Here is a 23626-nt window from a genome sequence, read left to right on the forward strand (position 1 = left end):
AAACTAGAATTCAAAAGAGATTTCATTGGATGATTACTTATTAAAAACCAAGTAGAATATCCTAAAAAACTTAAACAGTTGATATTTAATTAGCATATTTTTCATCAGAAGCTATTTTAAAATAGTTAAAACGGATTTTCTAGGAGGTTATGACGAAAACCATCTTCACCAATGTAGCATAGTTTTCATGTTGAAATTTCATTAAACAAAAATCAGAATGAGTTGCGAAAATGTTTGATTAAATAGTTCGCAGAACGAATAGCAAATAAGATGATTCACTGATAAAATTTTGAATTTCTATATCAAATTTTAAAGACGACACTATAATAAAATCTAATCATTTAATCTTTTCTTAGAATTATTCTTTTACTTTGATAATATTTTTACCTGGGCATGTCCTTTCAACTGTATTTTTTCGCATAACTTTATTATCAAAAATATTTTAATAGTATTAAAATCAATAATTTCTCAGAATTTTCTGAAATCTTTTGCAATTTCACTGTTTTCTGATAAGTTTTGTATAAAAATAATTTCGTTCAAATATTGGGGAATCGAGTCTGTTTATTGAATTGATTTTTTGCTTGTCTTATTATATTACATTATAATTAGTTTGATAAGAATACATCTTTTAGTATTATCGATAACTAATTATTAATGTATCAAAATTATATTTATATATATTAATACCAAATTTTTTAAAATTTTCATTTTATTTCTGTGCCATTTTTCTTCCAACTAATATATATGTTAAATTGTGAGTATTAACTGTTAAATTGTGATGATGACGGATTTAACGTGCATCAGACCCTCTTACACGACGATTCTTAGGTGAAATTGGGTCTCGAGCCTGATACCCTCCGGTTACGAAGCCTAGACCTTAACACAAGGCCACTGCGGCCAAATACGTGTGGAGTTTTCCTCAATCTGTAATCTAAAGGTCAGCATTATTTGCTCCAAAAGTTGATCTTATTCTAAATCTAATATTTCTGAAGGATTCAGTTCAAAAGTGCTGTACTGACTTTGACATGACTGACACATTTCCCATAATTTATATACATCTTGCTTGAAAAGCGTAACTTTGAATGTGAAAAACAGTTCCTTTGTTTATAAATTTTTTTATTAAATTGTCACTTATTTCATGGAGTTTTAAAAAAACAAAATTTCTACTTACCGTATATACCCCTCGGTTCAAGGTCGCGGGCTCCATTCACTGTTACATGTAGAACGGGAATTCGTGGCTGTAAAATGACACGTGTTAATCATTATTTCCTGATATTTTTCAGTTTAAATAAAATTAAGAAAATAGAATGCTAAAATTAGCAATGTAATTTATGAAAGAAATTTAGAAGATATATTTTTCACTGCTCAATAACAGCTAAATTTTTTCAAAATGGCTGCATTTTTGTAACTATGTACTTTGTAAATGAATGTACTTTGTAAATGAACTATGGAGAAAGTATTGTAATCGCCAGAACTCGAAATTTTAACGAATCTCCACGTTTCAAAACTCTTTGAATTGAACTTAATGTTGTAAGGAAATTCAAAAGAGAAAAAAAATATGTTCGGCTTCAAAAGCATTCGAGATAACGAAGATTCGCTGAATTCAGTTAAACATGTGACAGAGATTGAGGGAATAAAATCATTTACACAACAAGTCATTTTATTCTTAACAAAAATAATAAATAGTGAATTATAAATGAAAAATATAAATATACTAGCAAACAAATATCTGACTTGATATTCATATTTAAAAAAATATAAAAAATTTTAAAAAAATGGGCATTTGTATTTTTTAAAAAAGTATTTACAGATTAACAATGAAGATAAAAATCTAGGAAATATTTAACATCATAAAATACTGCTAATATTTTATATGTATATCCTTTGCTGCAGTTAGTGTACTGATTGCACTAATTTTTGACAAGTTTCTTCTCTGATTTCTACCCATTCATAACTTCAAATCAATTTGTTTAAGTTGTTTCTTTTTGTTAATTGCAATCAAATTATGGGCACCTCAAACATGGGGATGAGAAGTTGTCATATAAGTAATCAGCATTTCGTTCCCTGGTGGGTAAAAAAAAAGGTTGTGGGGTCGAGCTGCCCCCACTCCGATGACATGTCTTAATTTGGAATTTCAATAGTTCCTTGTAAGCCAATCCATCAAGCATCAACTATCGTCTTACAGCTGACATATGATGAGATGGAGCACCATCTATTTGTGATTATTGTAAAAGTACTGTCGAAGGTCAAACAGTTCAAACATAATGCCATTAAAAAATAACTAAACATATCGTTCACCATTCAGTAAAATATTGTACAAAATGGGACCAATCGAGAAGTTTCGTTCGAAAAGTGATCATTTTAACGATTGTTGCTTTCATTTCGATTAAAGCGACGTTCTTTTGTTCAAATGTTGTTTGTTTCTGATTAAAAAAGATTTAATTCCTTCTGTAGTGGGGCCCAGTTGTAAAATTCTAGACATTCATAATGACCTGATAGTTTCTGTCCATGCAGTCCACGAATGATGTTTGTATGCCAGTAATTACGTTGACGTATTCTCTGCACTGTCATTTTTAAATGAGTTCTAAATTGACTATTCGTACACTAACATGAGGGTAACATTTTAGAGGTTAAAAATTTTAACATTAACATGAGGGTTTTTATATTTAGAAATTTTGAAGAAAAAAATATTATGCAGGCATTTTTAATGTATGTAAATGTTAATATTTTAGATGCTTTGTTGATGTAAATAAAATGCAAAAATGTTAACATTTTTTAACATTAACATTAGGATGTTTTATATTTAGCAATTTTGAAAACAAAAAACAAATCCTTTTTTGGTATAAAAATATTCATCATTATCTTTTTAAAGAAAAGAACAATTTTTTTAAATAAACTATTTACGTTTATTTATTTTTTATTATTAGGCAAAACAATGAATGCATCGAAATGCATTTTTACTGATTATATATAAATTGATAGAATTATATTTCATCATATCCTTATTAGTTTTCAACATTTTGAATCATTGCTGGACAAATAAATAAATAAATCCCAGATATTTTAATCTTGTCGCTTATGTTAGAAAAAAAAAAATTAAAAAGTGGATTCATAAAAAATATGATAATACTAAAGAACAAGTTTTTGGTATAACTTTAAGACAGAATTAAAATTTTATAGAAATAATTTTTCATATCAGGTGTTCATTTTAGCTCACTTCAAAAGTAAGCTTCGAAGCCAAATCTATATATATCACACCTTCAACGTATTTTGCCTAAAGTTTATACACGTCTACACTCATGTCCAAAATTAAGGTCACAAACATAAAATATGCGAGAAATGAAAAACTATTCACTGTGTTGCCACGAAATTTGGCACAGAGGTACACTATAATGGAAGAAAGAACATAGACACATAACAACATGGAAAAGATTTTAATTGGGAATTAAGAAACAGGTTATATCAAAAAGTGTTACATCATGAATCAGAGATAAAGCATTTATCTCGGGGAAAACCTGTCTAATAGGGAGTATGACCACCCTGCACTGCTATACAGGCTTCACAACGAGCTTTCATACTGTTTATGAGGGTGTCAATAAATGCTTGGGGCAACAAAGCCCATTCTTCCAAAAGGGTGACTTTTAACTCTTGGAGGGTATTAGGAGGGGGATTACGCTGTGCAATGGCTCTTCCGAGACCATCCCAAACATGTTCTATAGGATTGGGTTCCGGAGACATCGAGGACCAGTCCATACGCCGAATATCCTCTTCCTCAAGAAAATCATCAATGATCTGGGCTCTGTGTGGACTCGCGTTATCGTCCATAAACATAAAGTCTGGGACAAAAGCACCCCGGAACAACCTCACATAGGCTTCAAGGATCTCATCCCTATAGCAATGTACGTTGACAGTACCCGATCGAAGACGTGCAGTGGTGTACGACTGCACAACATTATGCCATCCCAGAGAAGGATTCCTCTGACATCAAATCTGTCGATTTCTTTTACGTAGGAGGGATGATAGCGATTTTCTCCCTCTCTCCAGATGAAGATTCGACGAGTGTCAGTCTGTGTGGTAAATCTCGACTCATCACTGACAAGAACACGCCCCCATTCTTGCTGTGCCCAGGACTGATGTGTTCGGTACCACAACAACCGGGCTTTTCTGTTGGATGCAGTCAAAGGAACGCACTCAACTGGTCGCCGGGCATAAAGGACCCTCTCTGCTAGCCGTATGTATACTGTTTGTCTGAAAATTCTTATTCCAGACTCAGCAGCAAGGTCACGAGCAAGTTGAGGAGCCGTTGTCAGCCTTTGCCGTCGTGTACTTAATGCCAAATAGCTATCATATGCAGGCATCGTGGTTCTGTGCCGGCCTTCTTGGTTACAGTACCACTTGTGTGGAATTCATTCCACAACCTGTATACCACTTTCGGTGCCACTTGTAACCATCGAGCCACCTCCGCTTGAGATTGCCCATCTTCAAGCCTGCCAACGGCTCTCCATCTCAAGGAATCGTCAAAACGATTATGAGAACTCATTCTCACTGGAAACACGTTAAATTTTTTGTTTTAATGAAATATTCACAAAATTGCAGACAAAAATCCCAGATGCCTAAACGGTCTAATTTTAGTAGTACCTCAAAAACTAATGCTAAACAACATTTTTTCTCACAACAAAGGTTAATATTGTGTTACCGGTCCTTCACAATATATAAAACATAATTTGTTTAAATTTTACTGGCAGCCATTTAGAATTACTTTGGAAAACATTTTTGTGACCTTAATTTTGGACATGAGTATACATTTCTAATGGAAAAAAAAATCCTTCGCTTTAAATTTCATTCTTCTAAATCTTTGCGTTTTCTATTGATCGTCTTCTCAAGCGGACAGAGAGGTTTAAATCAAAAAAATAATTTACCAGTATTGTGGAAATTCATCAAAATCTTGAGATTAAATTTTTTGATTAGTGCAATATTTATTCGTTCTTCATATATTCGAAAGTAAGCTGGCTTTAATGTATTTTTTAATATTGAGGCACGAAATGCGACCTTTTAGAAATCAAAGTAAATAATTCAAACTAATGAATGAAACTCAAGAAATTCTATAAAAATACGAAATATGTCTTTTTGGGTTTTTGAATTAAATAAAATAAGATTAACAATTTTCTTCCGCTTTTTGTACTCTCCTGAAGAAGACGAAAATTGATTGGTATTATTTCAGATTGCAAATATTGCATAAAAGATTTCTGAAATGGGAGCGCTTCCATCTAATGAAGCATTCATGAGATAAACAAAAACGACAAAAGATATTACATTCAATTGTTTTAAACGAGTTAATTTCATTTTAGAAAAATGACATTTGATTTGTATTTTCGAAATTCAAACAAAATCAGCAATTTATTTGTAACATTTTTCTTTATTTAAAAGGAAAAGATTCACCCTGGGGCAAACTTCTAAGACATGAGAATTTTTTCATAAAAAAATTAATTCTTGTTCTATCATGCTCTGGCAAAACCTTTTTCTTATTTAATATTGCTATTATCCATGCTGCATAATATAAAAAATATTTTTAATTAAATTAAATGATTTTCAAGAGGCAAGTTATTAAACCAGAAAAACAGCTAGAAGCCAGGTTTCATAAAGGCAAAATTTATTTGCTCTCATTTTTATTATGTAAGAGTCCTAATTCATAATTTACTCACAACCTATATTAAATTTTTTTTGTGTGTTTTTCACATATTAAGAAACATGAATAAATAGTTATTGTTATAAAACGCGATTGTCACTGTATTATTGGAATTGGATTCTCTGCAGAATTTATTGTCTGTAGAATGGAAGCTATACTCAGTTAGAAATGATATTTTCATTTAAAATCGAAAATAAAGAAAAAATCCAAAAAGCCTCAAAATCAATTATGTAAATACAATATAATTTTGATTTTATTTTCTCAGTAAATTAATAAAAAGATATAACTTGAAATTTTTATTGAATTAGTTGTAAAATGCTAATACTTATATGTTGCTTTTGTATGCCTTGAAACGTTTCATATCTTAAAATACGTTGAAATAATGCCAACTACGAGTATTTATTATTATCAGGATTCATTGTCACAATGAATACTACGACAAAATGAAACAAAACGAGATTCATTATGATGTCAGAAGTTCCTAGATGCAATCGCACGATGATTTCATTCGTGTGAGTTTGTTACACAAAGTAAAATAAAAAATAATTATTAATCATATTTAATATTCTTTATATATAGTATTATCAAACGACATATTTTCATCAAAGTACATTCGACTTATGTAAGATTTCATATTTTACACTGATTTGCTTAGCACTGATTTGTTTCATGCTTGTAAAGATGGAATTGTTTAAATTGATTTTTCAGTCTGATGTGTAAAGTTTTGAAATTTTGCTTAGTTATATACTTTCGATAGCAATACAATATTTAATATTTTCAGACCTTAATCAGTTAACTAGATTAAATTTTGATCTCATTTGATTACCATGAATTGGTATTGAATTTTAGAGTATATTAACTTCAGGAAATCGAAATATTTATGATAATAGTTTATTACTTAAAGACTAAAATGGGATAGATAATAATAATAAATGATCCTTATGTTTTAACAACACTAATAAAAGTTTTAAAAAAACCGTCTTTATTTAAAGAAAAAATTAAAAGAATTCTATAAGAAGAAGTTCAAGATTCAAGATTCCAAAACATTTACACTAATAAATTATTAATTAAAAGCTGAAAAATAGAAATTAATAATAAAAAATAACGTTTTAGTAACATTAATAAAGGTGCGTTTAAAATGTTTTATTGAAAAAAAAAAGAATTTCTTATTCAATTCATCTCTAGAGCTATCGAGAAGCAAAAAGTTTTTGCATATCTGGTATGGTTTTGGAAAATAGTAAAATACATATAAGGAATCAATAATGTATAAATTTAATATAAAAATTCATTTTTATACCTTTTCTTTTGCTATCATTTTTAATATTCTCTCATGATCTTCATGAGATATCTTGAATGCCTTTCTAGCATAACGATACAACTCAACGACACTATGTTGATGTCTCAGTCCGATCTGATATCTGATGGTATACAAAACTTGGGGATAGAGCGTTTCAAACTGAAATAGAAACAATAGTTTTAAAATGCATACAGAATTTTCGATCTGGAAGAGTTGCATCAAAATTTAATAAAAAAAGAATATTTATGATATCTTTTAAAAGGATAAAATATGTTAAAAAAATTCAGCTTGATGAATAAATGAACTTAGTTGAAGAAAGGTAGATATTGCTGTCTAGCACATATTATTATGAAATTAACCAAATTCATAATCCAGCACTTTCTATTATTTATATAAAATTAATATTTATATATATTTATATATTATATAAAATATTTCGTTATAAATTTTTACAGTGATTATGAAAGCTATTTCTTCTTTTTTCGAAAACAGCAGTTAATTTCGTTGTATAAATTGAAACATGGCTAAATACAATTATTTGATAATTTACTTAATATTTTTTATAAAGAACAATTTAGTAACTTGCTTTCAACACATTTGATAGTTACTTAAGAAATAACACAAACAAAATATTGGTGATAAAAGTAAAATCTTTAAATATGCAAATTACTATTATTTGTTGTATTAAGTTCCAAGAGAATAAAATGAAATAGAGAAAAAATTAAACAATTCTAAGTAGAAGAATTCTAGAATTATAAGAAGAAGTATTCTAATTAGAAGTTGAATCCTTCTTATTCATGTTTTTTGACAGTTATTTAACGTCGCACTTTATACATGTTTTTTGTGTATTGTGCTTTAAGGGCTAAATATTTATTGGAATCGCATTTAATAATTAAATAAATTAATTTAGAATTAATAGATTGTGCCTAGATCACTGTGCTTTTTGTTATGCACATGGCGCGAAAAAGGATTGCAGCCCCAGCATCTTGGAAAATTAAATTATTCTTCATTTTATAATGGTGAACTCCATAATGGTGGTCCATTATGGAGTCTACTGTAGTTTGTGTTATTGAATTTCTCGAGAAAGTTATTCAAAATTGGGAAAATTACATTACTTTCATTTTCAAACAAGATCTTAAACTCACACTTTTCAGCTGATTTCTTAGTTAATTCTTAATCAAATTTATGTTCGAAAACTTACGTTGATACGAAAATCGATGGAATGCAAAATGCATAAATTTCCCAGTAAATTGAATAAAGTTATCAGATAAAATATTGCAGGTATCGTAAACAATTTGATCTTGTCTTCGAAGATTTTCTATCCCACACAATTTATACTATAGAGAAAAAAAATATTTTTGTCTCCGTAAGTTTTCTTTTAATTTTCATGAAATTTGACTATTAATACCTATTTTTCTTGATTTTTAAATCTGTTATTTCTATCTGAAGAATTTATGACGGCCGAAGCATGAAGTAAAATGAATTGACGCACCCGCGCTCATAATATAAAGGCTCCAGTTGCAGCTTTAACTCCAGTTTCCTCTAGAGTTGCAGTTGATCTTCAGCTTCAGTTTTGGTTCCCTGTTTTCCCTACAGTTCATCATCTAGAAGATATAATGGCTCCAATTGTTCCAGAAGATCAACTTTTGCTGCTGCAATCTATTGTTATCTTCATTTTGTTTGACTTGCCTTTTTAACTATTGTTGTTATTTTTTATTTAAGAATTTCATTACTTATCATGTGGTAATATGCATAGCAATTTTAATAGTGATTCGGTACTGGAGATTAATTCCAGCCAGAAATTTCTCGTTCAATAACATGAAATGGTGAAAAATTAGCATTGGTAGAATCAATTTCGAGAGGATTCAATGAAAATGAAAAAAAAAAAGTGCTCTTTTGCCTTTCGAAACTCTTTAAATCTGGCATCAAATTTGAAACTTAACATATTTTAATCAACTAATTATAAATATTGATATTTCTTCAATATAGCAAAATATAGTAATATGACTTGCTCTATGCTCGTCAGAAACAAACATAATTTTTGACCAAAAGTAAGTATTAAAACCAAAATAGTTGTATTTATCTTCCCTTTCATGTTTAGTCTGTTTTAATGTTAGATCAGATCTACCGAAAAATGAAGTTTTTGTAACAATTTTTGATTATTGACTGCTACGTAGTCATGATCTTTTTGATTTCAATATATTTCATTTTTTCAATACAAGCAGAAATTCACATTAATACCTCTCATCTGGAAAACCATTTTATTGAGCAAAAGAAGTAAAAATATTGACTGTTGACTTTGTTAAAAAAATTCATTATATTGTTGACGATATAGTTATTCTTTTGATAATTTGCACACAGTTTGTACAGTCCGTCAAAGAAGTATGCTTGATAAAAAAGGCTTGTCTTAAAAGTATGCTCTGCACAATTAGATAAAATGCAATTATAATTTTCATGCAAAGGATCATCTTCATATTTGAATTTACAAATATTTCCGTGATTCAAATGCTTCATATTTAGATTTTACCCTCAATTTTTTTCAACTACCAATACTCAGTTTTGAATAGGTATCCAAATTTTCCAGATTAAAACAGTTCAAATAGATATAAAGTTTTGTAATTGTGAGTAAATGTTTGATGATTGATAAAAAATTGAAGTTTGGAATTCTTAATGTTAAATGAGATCTCTTGTTTTCTTAAAAATACATTTCAGGTTATAATGAATTCTTGACAGCACTTCTTAATTTACATTAAAATATTTATTAAACAAGATAAATGATGTGCCTTTTTTTCAATATGAAAGTTTCTTTTATAATTTTTATTAAATCTTAAATTCATAATTTAAAAATATTTGAATAGAATTGAATAAAAATTTTGACGTGAAGATTTAATGCAATAACAATTTGTTTTAAGATATGTTACAGTAACCAAACGCTTTCAGAGCAGCATAATATTGGCTTTTTAAGGGGCACTTTAACTTTACAAAAGAATGGGAAGCTAGACACATCTATTAAATCCTTCTAGCTTAAAATAAGGTTACAAATCTATAATATTGCTTCCGAGCACGATGAGTTCAATCACAGGAAAGACAATTTTACGATTAGCTCTGTTGGAAGCTGATCAGATGCCGATTGTGTGATCTCAGGGCTTGGCGACAAATTTGGTGACTTTGGTAACAAATAGATAATATGGCGACTTTGGTAACAAATAGATAATACTGGAATTTTCCTGAATTTTGGTGATAGAGCCAATAGAAGCCGAGATATGCTTAATTGTTCCACACCCTTCTCTGCCCATCTGCGGCTACTATAAAAGGCTGGCAGTCTAAGCTGAAGATAATCGTGTAAAGAGTGTGTATCGAGTTGTTGAGAGCGAGTTAACGCCGAATAGTTGTATCAGTTCAACGAATCGCAGCGTTGTGTGGAGCTGCGTTTGCTGAATTGAGCTGTGTGCCGAATCTTGGTGTTTATTATAGAAAAAGCATCGGGTCGTGTGTGGAATAGCCAGTCGACAGCTCCACAGTAAGTCGGCAGTTGGGTAGAGCTAAAGCGAGGAGACAGTGGAGAATTGCAGGCGTTTGGAGAGATCGCAGAGTGTGGCTACATAGATTTCCTCCAGCTGTTGAATTCTGTCTGGCCATTTTTTGTGCTGTGGCTGTTATTACTACCGATTACAACTTGTGGGCTACAATTTGTTGTAGTGTGCTGCTGTGTGTTGCTTGTGTACTGCTTAGCTGGGCATTTGTTGTCTGCATATTCTTGTCTTTATGTTAATAAAAGTCATCATTTGTTACTGAGGCTTGTTGATCGTGCTTCTTTCATCGACTAACAAATCGAAAGAACCCCGAATTCATAACAATAATTACAAAAAAAAATGTAAAGGGAAAGAAAAATCGATACATGTATTATATTCTACCTCGCTTATATTTGAATCGTTTTTACCTTTGAATCCTTTGAAAAGGGCGAACAAGAAATGATTGCAGTTGAAGAAATATATAGGGTGGTTTTTAATTGATAAAAAAAAAGTACAAAAGCAATATTCTGCATAAAATATGGATTTATATAATGCTAAATAAATGTATGAATTAATAAAACATTATTGAATAAAATAGAAAAGCAACTCCTTGTGTGGATATTGAAAGTGGAATTGAATTTGATAAAATTTCTTGTTTAAAAACTGAAATGATTGTTTAAAATATTTAAGATAAATTAATTGTTGTTACTTAATAATATTTTTGTATAAAAGAGAGTGAGAATAAATAGATCCTTAAAAGTGATTTAAAGTGTCATTTGGGGAAAATTTGAGCATATAAATCTATAACAATACGCCATTTCTACTTCAGTTTTAAATGGATATTTCAGAAAATCAACACATGTCTTATTTTTTAATTGCAATTTTTTTATTTTTACTTTATGCTTGTTTTATTTAATATTAATTGCTAAACTTATCTTAAATTTATATTTATTTCGAACAAACTACCCCTCGAAAATACTATTTAACTGCTATTTATTATTTTTTGTATTTATATATATAAATAAATTCATGCATTTAAAAATTTTTACTTGTCATGTTTCATTGCTCAAAACAGTAACTCTTCAAAAAAATATATTAATATCCGTTAGAGCTAAGTTGCCATATTAACAACTGAAATGAAAACTTTAATAAAGGAAAGTGTTACCAGAGTAACCTATTTGTTGCAGTTGGATACACTGAAATACGCCTAAAACTTCTTTTTCCACATCTTCATTTACTTTGAATCGATTTTCAAAAAATTCTTATCTAGGAATTTATCATTATATAAAATTATTTAAAAGACACAAAATAGAAGTTTACAGTTGGACAATCTGAACGATGACGAACATATAAAAATATAAATGACCTCATATGAGAGTGTAGTTTACAAATTTTTAAAGAGAACATTCTTCAAAGCTGAATAACATATTTTCCTTTAATTTTAATTTTTATAGATAAAAGCAATAAAAATTGTTCGGATACATATCAGACGGACTGTACAACCAACTCCGTAGTTAACGCTATTTACATCGAAAAGTTTTGTGTTGCAAATTTAAATCGGCGAGCTTCTGGCTAATTACTTTATTTGTCATGGAAAGCGTTTTGACACTTAATTCTTGGGGACAATGGCATGTCTTTTGTTTTATCATTTTTATTTTGCTTCTAAAATCTCGAAAAAGATATTGAGAGGTTTTAGGAAAAGAATCTTTCCCAAATTAGACATCTATGAATATCTTCTTTGCATGACTTTTTCTTTGGAGGAAAACTTGCAGTAGCTGTATTATTACTTAAATTACTTGATTCTATCAATTTTGAAAATTTTCTTTATTTAATTTCATTCAATGTTTTAGTTTACTGCTTTTCTTCTTTCTTCTTATCACTTCAACAATTGTTTGTGAATGCTTCATGCTAATGTAGCGAAATGAGTTTCTGCTACATTTGATTTCTTATTGTTATTAAAATTTTTTCTTATTACACATGGAATCCTATTCAATACACATGGAATCCTATTCAATACACATGGAATCCTATTCAATACACATGGAATCCTATTCAAAACACATGGAATCCTATTCAATACACATGGAATCCTATTCAATACACATGGAATCCTATTCAATCTAGAACTGCTTTTCTTCTTTCTTCTTATCACTTCAACAATTGTTTGTGAATGCTTCATGCTAATGTAGCAAAATGAGTTTCTGCTACATTTGATTTCTTCTTGTTATTAAAATTTTTTCTTATTACACATGGAATCCTATTCAATACACATGGAATCCTATTCAATACACATGGAATCCTATTCAATCTAGAACTGCTTTTCTTCTTTCTTCTTATCACTTCAACAATTGTTTGTGAATGCTTCATGCTAATGTAGCAAAATGAGTTTCTGCTACATTTGATTTCTTCTTGTTATTAAAATTTTTTCTTATTACACATGGAATCCTATTCAATACACATGGAATCCTATTCAATACACATGGAATCCTATTCAATCTAGAACTGCTTTTCTTCTTTCTTCTTATCACTTCAACAATTGTTTGTGAATGCTTCATGCTAATGTAGCAAAATGAGTTTCTGCTACATTTGATTTCTTCTTGTTATTAAAATTTTTTCTTATTACACATGGAATCCTATTCAATACACATGGAATCCTATTCAATACACATGGAATCCTATTCAATCTAGAACTGCTTTTCTTCTTTCTTCTTATCACTTCAACAATTGTTTGTGAATGCTTCATGCTAATGTAGCAAAATGAGTTTCTGCTACATTTGATTTCTTCTTGTTATTAAAATTTTTTCTTATTACACATGGAATCCTATTCAATACACATGGAATCCTATTCAATACACATGGAATCCTATTCAATCTAGAACTGCTTTTCTTCTTTCTTCTTATCACTTCAACAATTGTTTGTGAATGCTTCATGCTAATGTAGCAAAATGAGTTTCTGCTACATTTGATTTCTTCTTGTTATTAAAATTTTTTCTTATTACACATGGAATCCTATTCAATACACATGGAATCCTATTCAATACACATGGAATCCTATTCAATCTAGAACTGCTTTTCTTCTTTCTTCTTATCACTTCAACAATTGTTTGTGAATGCTTCATGCTAATGTAGCAAAATGAGTTTCTGCTACATTTGATTTCTTCTTGTTATTAAAATTTTTTCTTATTACACATGGAATCCTATTCAATACACATGGAATCCTATTCAATACACATGGAATCCTATTCAATCTAGAACCACAGCATAGGTTCCAGTCTACTCATTTCAAATCTTCGTACATGCTCTAGTTTTAATTCTCTCTGAAAATTATCGATTTCTAGATTTGCAACAATTTATTTAATTGTGAAGATTGGTGTCAGGTTTTTAAATGACTTGAAGACCCAGGTTTGTCTTTTTGTGGTTCATACCCAACATAGTCCATGATATTCAAGTTCGCTTCTCGTATAAAAAGAAAATATTCTAGCATTAACAGTGAGACAATGTGGTATCTACATGATTGACAGCTGGCTCCATCCAAGAAGACCACGTAGTTAACTGAATTCATAACACTCTCTTTTTACCTATATTGTAAAACAGTGTGAATCTCTTGAACCCAAATGCGGATGCGTGGAACGGGTTCATGAAATTCGTATTCATGAGATTTTGGCAATTAGAGTTTCGATGGTGAGAGCACAAGAGAATGGGTAACGCATCATTTTCCTTTGGTTTCCTCGCTGTTGAGTCTGAAGGAACATGATTACTTTAATTCGTGAATTGGAGAACCAATTGATTGTAATCATCCAAAGAATTTAGAGTTAAGAAAGAAGTAAGATGATGTATAAAGAGTTTTGACAAACTATGGTTGAGATTTTTTTCTTTTATTTAAATTTAATCAAATTAATTATTAAATTTAATTAATTAATTTATTAAATTTTATTTACTATTACAGAAAGAACCGTAACCATGCATTAACAAAATTATGTAAGATAAAATGTGTTCCTGGAATAGATGAAAGGGGAAAGAGTTAAAAGCACTATAACATTTGGAACAAGGAATATCTTCACATATTTTAATTAAAAATAACCTATTTTAGTAATAAAAATATTAATTCTATAATTCATCTAATTCTTACCTCTAAATCAGAAAATTCATATTTAGTCCTTCCCGGCTCTTCTGGTGGATTTTTCCACAGCTCAGTTTTCTCCTATAATTAAGATCAAGATCATAATTGAAAATTTACTTTTTAATTATGTTATAATTAAACCAACTTTAATAATAATTAAATAATAATAATTAATACAACTTAATAATTAACTTAATAATTAAAACAACTTTTATAATGTAAATTGATGCACAATTGTTAAGTCACCCCCCCACACACACACACACACTAACAATATCATTTTTCTTCACGATGCTGTGGCAATAAACCACTTTTTACCTATTATCAAGATTTATTTGTAAGGGCCATGGCTCAACGCGTTGTACCGAATAAGAGGGAAGAAAAAAAAGAGGAGACCGTGACAATGTATTATGAACTTATATAATTCCAGAAAGAAATCGGCTGATACAATAATTTGGTTTCGCCGCATCTTAAAAAGTTACAATTGAAAAATAAAAGCCTACGCAATTCAGAAATTAAAGTTAAATAGAAACCGTAGTTCAAGTGATTAAAAGATAATAATTTTTTTACTGTAGACATCGATATTATTTTACATGCACTGTTTCAAAAAACACAGTCAATGGAACTCTTTAACAATTTTTATTCTTCATAAGTTTAAGGAAATAGTCCAGTTTTTATCTATAATCAAGATTCTTTGTCAAAGTCAAGATGAAAGCAATTCAGAGAACTGATCAGAAAGATAGAAAGCAGGAAAGAAATCCGCGAGAAAGTGTTTTGGACTTATATAGTTTTAGAAATGAATTTGCCTTTGTTATTAATTAGGTTCAGTAGTGAACAGTAGTATGTTCCACTCAGAAATTAAAGATACGGTGAAGCCAGATTTCCACTGATTATAAAATTATTTTTAGAAAGTAGATTAAATAGAAATTATTACACCCCCCACACACTTATAGAGTCAAAATATAATTAAAATTGATCCTTTCATTAATAATTTCTTGAAAATAAAAATTAGTGTATCACCATCAAGAATAAAATTGCGCAAAATTTCAGAACTTTAGCAATTGTAGAAGGGAGTGATTCAATTCCCTTTTTATAAACATAAAAAAAAACCAGGTTAAAATTATTGGTTAAGAAAATTGTATTGAAGAAAGATATTAAATGTGGAATAAAACAGATTTTATTTTTAATCAAGTATCCTATCTTTCTTATCCCATCAAGAATGATTACTTGAAAAAGCTATTTCATTGCGTCCATTTTATTGGTCACACAGAAATTCATTTGGTTATATAAAAATTTATTTGATCGTATTAATATCTAGAATCAAGTAGCGATAGTTTTCTAACGAGCTTAAGTTCACAAGAAAACGCCCAGTGCAAATCGTATTACCTATAACTAATCAAAGCAGTCGAAGTTAAACCTTAAAGTGCATGAAACGCTTTTCGTATTTGCTTTCGAAATTAGTCACCTCTGTATTGGAAAGTTTAGAGGACATAAGAGGATACTCACAGTTAAATTGTCTCACTCCCGATGTGTAATGATTATTGATGAAAGAGCGACAGTTTGTGCACAACTGGAATGTAAATCATGCGTGTGTATTCAGAAAATATTTATTTAACTGCCTTATTTAACGTAAATTCTTTCATGTTTGTGAAGATGGATATTTGATATCGAATTTTCTCTCACTTATTGATACTTTAATCCTATAGATAAAATAATTTAGTTTTTAATAACAATTCAATGATTTTTCTTAAGATTAGAAATTAGAAAATTTTAGAAATTTTGCCCTTATTTCCAGACTTAAAAAAAAATTCAATTTTTAGTATACTAATAAAAGACTTTTTCTTGGAAAAGAGGAATACTTTTTGAAATTTCTACTTAATTTTAGTATTTTAGAGTTCAAAGTGTTTGAGTTCTGAAATTTGATGATGTGTTCCTGGTGATGATACCAAATTTTGTTATTTTAGACTTATTATTTTTAGATTGTAGGTCTAAATTGATTAAAATTTTATTGTATCTGAGAGGAAGCACTTGATCGGGAATTTGAAGAAAAATTCACACATTATTCATAAGATTACACAATAGTTACAATAATGAATTATAAAACATATGAAAAAATAGAAATCAATAATAATATAAAAAATTAATTTTATATAAAAGATATTTTGTTAGTTTATCCAAAAGTAGAAAATAATAATTTTGTTCTAAAGTTTGGAGATGAAAATAAAAAATCTTAAAACCGAAAGACTTTGACAACACCACAATAACTATGATGAATACTGTTTGAAAAATCAGTTATCAAACATTCATCAAAAATTTAAATATTCTGTCAAAGTTATAAAAATTCCATTTTATTTAGAGCATTTTTTTATCAACGTGCTATGTTTTTAAGGTTTTTGTTTTGTTATCTTTAGATTTTAACAAAAAAAAAAGTTTCTAATTTTTTGTGAAGTTTAGGTTTGATGTAGCCAGAATCCTTGATTTATTCATTCAACTAAACAAATATTGCAAATGAAAATAATACTAAGCATCATACTATTGGAAAATAATACTACTGGAAATACTGCTAATTATGAAGATCTACTAAATTAAATACCCTGCTATAAGAACTAATTTTACTTTTTAATATGTTCTGTTTGTTTTTTGAACACATAAAATATAATTAGTACTTTTTTGAAGAAGTAAAGTAAAACCAATATTAATTCGTTCAATTATCTTTATTATAATGTTATCAAAGCAATTTTAAATTGGATTATTTTCCGATTCGGAAGTTATTAGATTGAAAAATTTACATTCGAGAATAAGCGAAACACGAAATCAGACACCTAATTCCTCATTAGTTTTAATTTTAATGAATTGAAATAATTAGAAGCTCAAATATGAATACCAATATTGCATTATTCCTAATATCATTTTAAAATTAATATCACATATTTGCAAATTGATATTTAAAATTAGAAGGGATTCGATGATTAAAAGAAATTAATTGAATTTTCGAAATTTAAACAAACAAGACATCAAACAGAAATCAGAAGATTGAATTTTACGGTTCATATATTTCTATGAATAGTTCGATTTTCATCAAACAATGAAGTATTCAATTCTTTGTAAATACTGGGGAAGAAACGCAACCATCGTAAATTTCAATCTGGGTTCAAAGAATTGAATCAAATGAAGCAAAAAATGTATTTTAGTTTACTTTCATTTATTGAAATACATCTCCGTAAAGTTTTCTATTTCTAAAGTAAGTATTTTCAAATATTTTAGAATTGTATATTGATAATTTAGGAATATAGTGAACGTATCAAACTGGTAAGATCTCCTCTTTATAGAAAAAACAATGATTTCAATGTTCTTAATTTCATTTCGACATTTAACTGCTTTAGCACATCTCTTAAAATTACATAGAATTGCAACTATGCATAAAATACAAATCTTAAATACCAAATAACTCTTGAATGAATGGCTTTAAATAAAAAAAAAAGATACTAAAAATATTCAAAAATTTTAGTTTATATTGAGAAGCCATTCATAATTACTTATAAATTTTGCTTTCTTCAAATAGGGCACCCTTTTGTTATTATTCAGAGTAATGAACTCCATTATGAGGGTTTTGAGAACAGGAACAAGATACGAAGTCGATCCTCTTCTTTATATTATAAAGTTTGAGCTAAGTACGTGAGTATAGCTTAGTTATATTAACGTCCCGTTTTAAAGCAACACTAAGGCTAATTTGGTACGGACCTCGTAATTTTGAACCGCGACACCTGAGCTGGCACTCTCCTCCAATCTTCCATACCACACCAACATGTTGGGCCCTGAGGGATTTAACATGCACCAGATCAGCTTAAAGGCGGTTTTTCGGTAGAATCGAGTATCGAACCTGAAAGAGACCTTACTACTACCCCACTGCGGCTATAATTACATGAGAAAGTAAAGGAGAAAACACTCCTGCTGGCTAATTAAATTCATTATGAGTAAAATGTCTTTGCGGACTTATGGGAAGAAAACCAAAATGCAAACTTGATCCTCTTTATTCTATTACGAAACTTAAGTAAATACACAAAAAAGTCGAGGGAGAACACTTCTGGTAGTTAATGAAATTCATTACGACCAGAATGTCTTTGAGGCCTTATAAGAAGACGCCTCAAGTCCAAAATACAAATTCGATCCTCTTTATTATATTACGCAGCTTGAATAAATATACGAGAAAGTAGAGGGGAGAACTAAACTGCTGGCTAATGAAATTCATTATGAGTACAATGTCTTTGCGGACTTATGGGAAGAAAACCAAAATGCAAACTTGATCCTCTTCATTCTATTACAAAACTTTAGTAAATACACAAAAAAAGTCGAGGGAGAACACTTCTGGTAGTTAATGAAATTCATTACGACCAGAATGTCTTTGATGCCTTATAAGAAGACGCCCCAAGTCCAAAATACAAATTCGATCCTCTTTATTATATTACGCAGCTTGAATAAATATACGAGAAAGTAGAGGGGAGAACTAAACTGCTGGATAATGAAATTCATTATGAGTACAATGTCTTTGCGGACTTATGGGAAGAAAACCAAAATGCAAACTTGATCCTCTTCATTCTATTACAAAACTTTAGTAAATACACAAAAAAAGTCGAGGGAGAACACTTCTGGTAGTTAATGAAATTCATTACGACCAGAATGTCTTTGATGCCTTATAAGAAGACGCCCCAAGTCCAAAATACAAATTCGATCCTCTTTATTATATTACGCAGCTTGGATAAATATACGAGAAAGTCGAGAGGAGAACTAAACTGCTGGATAATGAAATTTATTATGAGTACAATGTCTTTGTGAGTTTATGACAGTGGTTCCAAAATGCAAGCTCGAACCTCTTCATTATATTAAAAAAAAAACTTGAGTAAATATACCACTAAGTCGAACAAAGGATATTCCTGTTAGTTAATGAAATTAAATAAAAGTAAAATATCTTGGAAGGTTTATGGAAAGAAGCCCAAAATACAAATTCGATCCTCTTTATTATATTACGAAGCTTGGATAAATATACGAGAAAGTCGAGAGGAGAACTAAACTGCTGGATAATGAAATTTATTATGAGAACGATGTTTTTGTGGGATTATGAATATGAGTCCAAAATGCAAACTCGATCCTCTTCATTATATTACAAAGCTTGAGTAAATATATCAGAAAGTCGAACACAGAATATTCCTACTCGTTGAAATTGATTAAGAGCGCAATGTCTTGGCAGATTTATTGGAAGAAGCCCAAAATACAAACTCGATTCTCTTTATTATATTACGAAGCTTGAGTAAATATATGAGCGAGTCAAGTAGAGTGCACTCCAGCAGGCTAACAAAATTCATTACGAGCACATAGCCTTTGCGAACTTATAGAAAGAAGCCCAAAATACAAACTCGATCTTCTTCTTTAAAATACAAAGCTTGAGTAAACGTATGAGGAAGTCGAAAGGAGAACAATCCCGCTGATTTTGCTTGCAATACGGATCATAAAAGTACAAAAAAATATTTAAAAATGAAGGAATGAAATGTATATTTTATATTTCCTCATAGATTCTCAATGTCTTTTACAAGCATTATAATTCTCGAAATGACCATAATTACAATGAGGTGTATGGTTACATTTGAATGAATCACAATAAAAGCATGCATTCAGCAATCGATCAAAATCATTCGCATATACCACTCAGCTTTCGACATCCTCATTTAGAGGTAATTGCTGTTATTTAAACATTCTGGTTCATGCGATACGTCTGTTACCAGACAGGGACGCTTTAAACTGAACCCTTAATATCGAATGTATTTTAATGTATCGAAATTATAATGGAGGTAAATTATGATGCTACTGAAGGTTTTAGATCATAAAATGATACATCTAGAAAATTCAATTGAAGCAAATAAAAAAATTAAAACCATAACTAAAAGTTAGGGAATACTGAAATAAAGATGCTTGGGGATATCAGAAATCTAAAAATAAAATATCCAAAAGATTTGAAAGATGAGTTACTGTAATCAGTAACATTAATTTATAAGACAGACGTCATTTAAGGCGATAAAACCACAAAGAAAAATTTAAAAAAAGCCGTTTCTAAAAAAGCGCTGTTGTTCAATTACCAATCAAATGCTTATTAAAAGATCTAAAAGTCATACGGTTTTAAAGTTTTGTTTGATAAAATTTCACCAGAAATTGTTTGCGTTAAGTAAATATGACTTTTAGAAATTCTAAAAATTAATCAAAATCTATAATTAATCAAAAGAAAAATCTATAATTAATCAAAAGAATCAAGGAAGTAATGATTATTCATGTAAACGCCTAGAAAAACGAAAGAGTTGCAGCCGATTCAGTAATCTCAATTTGGAGTACCGAAAAATCAAGTTAACTCATGATCCTGTTCATAGATGGCGCGCGGAACTAGCAAACCTCCACGATGTGAGAACAACGGAGGAGCGTCAAATATACATTACTCTAAAGATAATTTCTTATTTCGTTGCGGAGAGTTAATCAACATAATGCAGTTTAATTAATTTAATGCCTAAAGGGAAATCACGGAATGTTATGCCACTTTTGTGATAGCGATAATTTATAAATTAGGAGATAGAAAATCAAATAAAACTAAAAAAATCAAAGCCTTTGCAAACTTATAGAAAGAAGTCCAAAATACAAATTCGATCTTCTTTAAAATACAAAGCTTGAGTAAACGTATGAGAAAGTCGAAAGGAGAACAATCCCGCTGATTTTGCTTGCAATACGGATCATAAAAGTATAAAAAAATATTTAAAAATGAAGGAATGAAATGTATATTTTATATTTCAAGTTTCTCACAGATTCTCAATATCTTTTACAAGCATTATAATTCTCGAAATGACCATAATTACAGTGAGGTGTATGGTTACATTTGAATGAATCACAATAAAAACATGCATTTCAGCAATCGATCAAAATCATTCGCATATATCACTCAGCTTTCGACATCCTCATTTAGATGTAATTGCTGTTATTTGAACATTCTGGTTGATGCGGTACGTCTGTTAACAGACAGGTACGCTTTAAATTGCACCCTTAATTTCGAATGTATTTTAACCCTTTAAAGGGCCATTTTTTTCTAGTCATATTATATTAAAATATTTTTAGGCTTAAAATTAGAATAAGAAAAGGGATTCATTTAGCTTATTAGATAAATTTAATTTGATTAATGAATAATTTGGTTAATTAATAATTAAGTAAAAAATCAAGACACATCATTTTGTCTGAGATAAAGAACTGAAGCATCTAAGTTTCTGACTTATACTAAAAAAATTTGTCAGAACTTTTGCCAACCTACATAATTTCATACAAAGATTGATAAATTTGGTGGGAAGCATACTTCAAACGGCCCTAGAAAGGGGTAATGCATTTGAAATTATAATGGAGGTAAATTATGATGTTCCTGAAGGTTTTAGATGATAAAATGATACATCTAGAAGATATTTAGACATTATATTTTTCATCATATTGAAGCAAACATAGCTCAATTTTTACATATATTTTATTTTGCTTGTTTACTGTTTGTAAAGAGGGAATCTTTTACTGATTTTTTTCTCACTTCCTAATGCACTGGAGTTTTAAAATTTTGTAAACTTTCGATGGCATTGCATTATTATAAATTTTCAGAAAATAATTATCAGTTATTTCATTAATTCCATTAAAATGTGATTCTATACGAAGTAATGTTATCTGGTAATGAATTTCACAATAAATGATTTTATACTTCATAACATTTTAAATATCTTATAATAAATAAAAGATTAAAATAGATCGAAAAAACTCTTTGCACATTTATACTTTAGTACAGGGTCAGTAGTAACCTCAAAACAATAAAACTGTTTTTGTTTAGAAAATTTGTTCATGTCAACATTATTTTATTAAATATGATTATCACAATCGGTACATAGTGTAAAAAATTAGATTCCCTAATTTTTATTTATTATATTTATTTATTAAAAATAAAAATAAAAATTATCTCCTTGATTTAAAACTTTTTTCCAAACTGGAAATATTTGTAAATTTCGAAAGGTTTAGAAATATCCTGTTAATTCATGATTAAAACTCAACTTGGGTATTTCTAAAATGATAGCGTGTTTTTAACATGCTTTCTGAAATACGAATTTTTCGTTAAGAAATGCCAGGAAATTGTGCGTGGGGGGGGGGCATTTAAACGATCGAGAGAAGTTGAGCCCGAGGCTTTAGAGGGGAAAATCTTCTATTCTATTTTGTAGGAAAGGAAAATTTGATAAAATTCTTCATAGAAACAATCATGTCATTCGGCGAAAATATGGATATTCTATGCTTATATCAGGAACAGTTTCTGCTTCAATGGAGAGACTGGCACAGAAGGATTAGCAAGTTGATATTTCCTTCTAATGAGCGCTTAAACCTAAACGATCGTTTAATTGCAGTTACATTCAAGACCCTCTTTTGCCCTAAGGTTTGTTTGAACAAGAAGGGAAGACTTTAAATACTTTTTGAAAAGAAAGAATGTATTTTGGATCTCTTTGCTCTGATTTTCTATTATGCAATCTACTAATGACTTAGGCGAAATATTTAATAACTTAAACATAACTTAGCATTCATTCTTTAGATTTTCTATCTCAAATAAAATGTTTCGATTTGATAGATCTCAAATGTAAAAACTATATATAAAAAGCATATAAATGTAATGATATTTTAAAATATAATTCAAAACATAATTTCCTAACTTTTATCTTAATTTAGCCCATATTAACTTCATTCTAAAATGCTCACTTATTTCCTGATCCAATTTCCACTTTTTATTTAATTAATTCTATGAGCGATCTATAAAACAGCTGATCACAACATTCTCTCACGCTCTGAGCCCACAAGTAATAATCGGTACTAATAACAACCACAGCACACAAAGCGGCCGGACAGAATTCAGCAGGAGGAGGGAATCTACGTAGCTACAATCTACGGTCTTTCCAAACACCTGCAATTCTCTA

At 29.4% G+C, this 23626-nt stretch overlaps 1 protein-coding gene across 1 annotated transcript in view; it reads right to left on the reverse strand.

Annotated features, from left to right (window-relative positions):
- LOC129959942 (protein unc-13 homolog D-like) overlaps nt 1-23626 on the reverse strand; it is a 277136-nt gene that overhangs the window by 144101 nt on the left and 109409 nt on the right. The window contains exons 3-5 of the mRNA XM_056072858.1: nt 14625-14696; nt 6984-7142; nt 1172-1238 (exon numbers count right to left, since the gene is read on the reverse strand). Of these exons, the coding sequence (XP_055928833.1) occupies nt 1172-1238; nt 6984-7142; nt 14625-14696 (298 nt within the window). The remainder of the gene's footprint in view (nt 1-1171; nt 1239-6983; nt 7143-14624; nt 14697-23626) is intronic.

Source organism: Argiope bruennichi, chromosome X2, assembly GCF_947563725.1.
Source record: "Argiope bruennichi chromosome X2, qqArgBrue1.1, whole genome shotgun sequence".
Taxonomy (NCBI): Eukaryota; Metazoa; Arthropoda; class Arachnida; order Araneae; family Araneidae; genus Argiope; species Argiope bruennichi.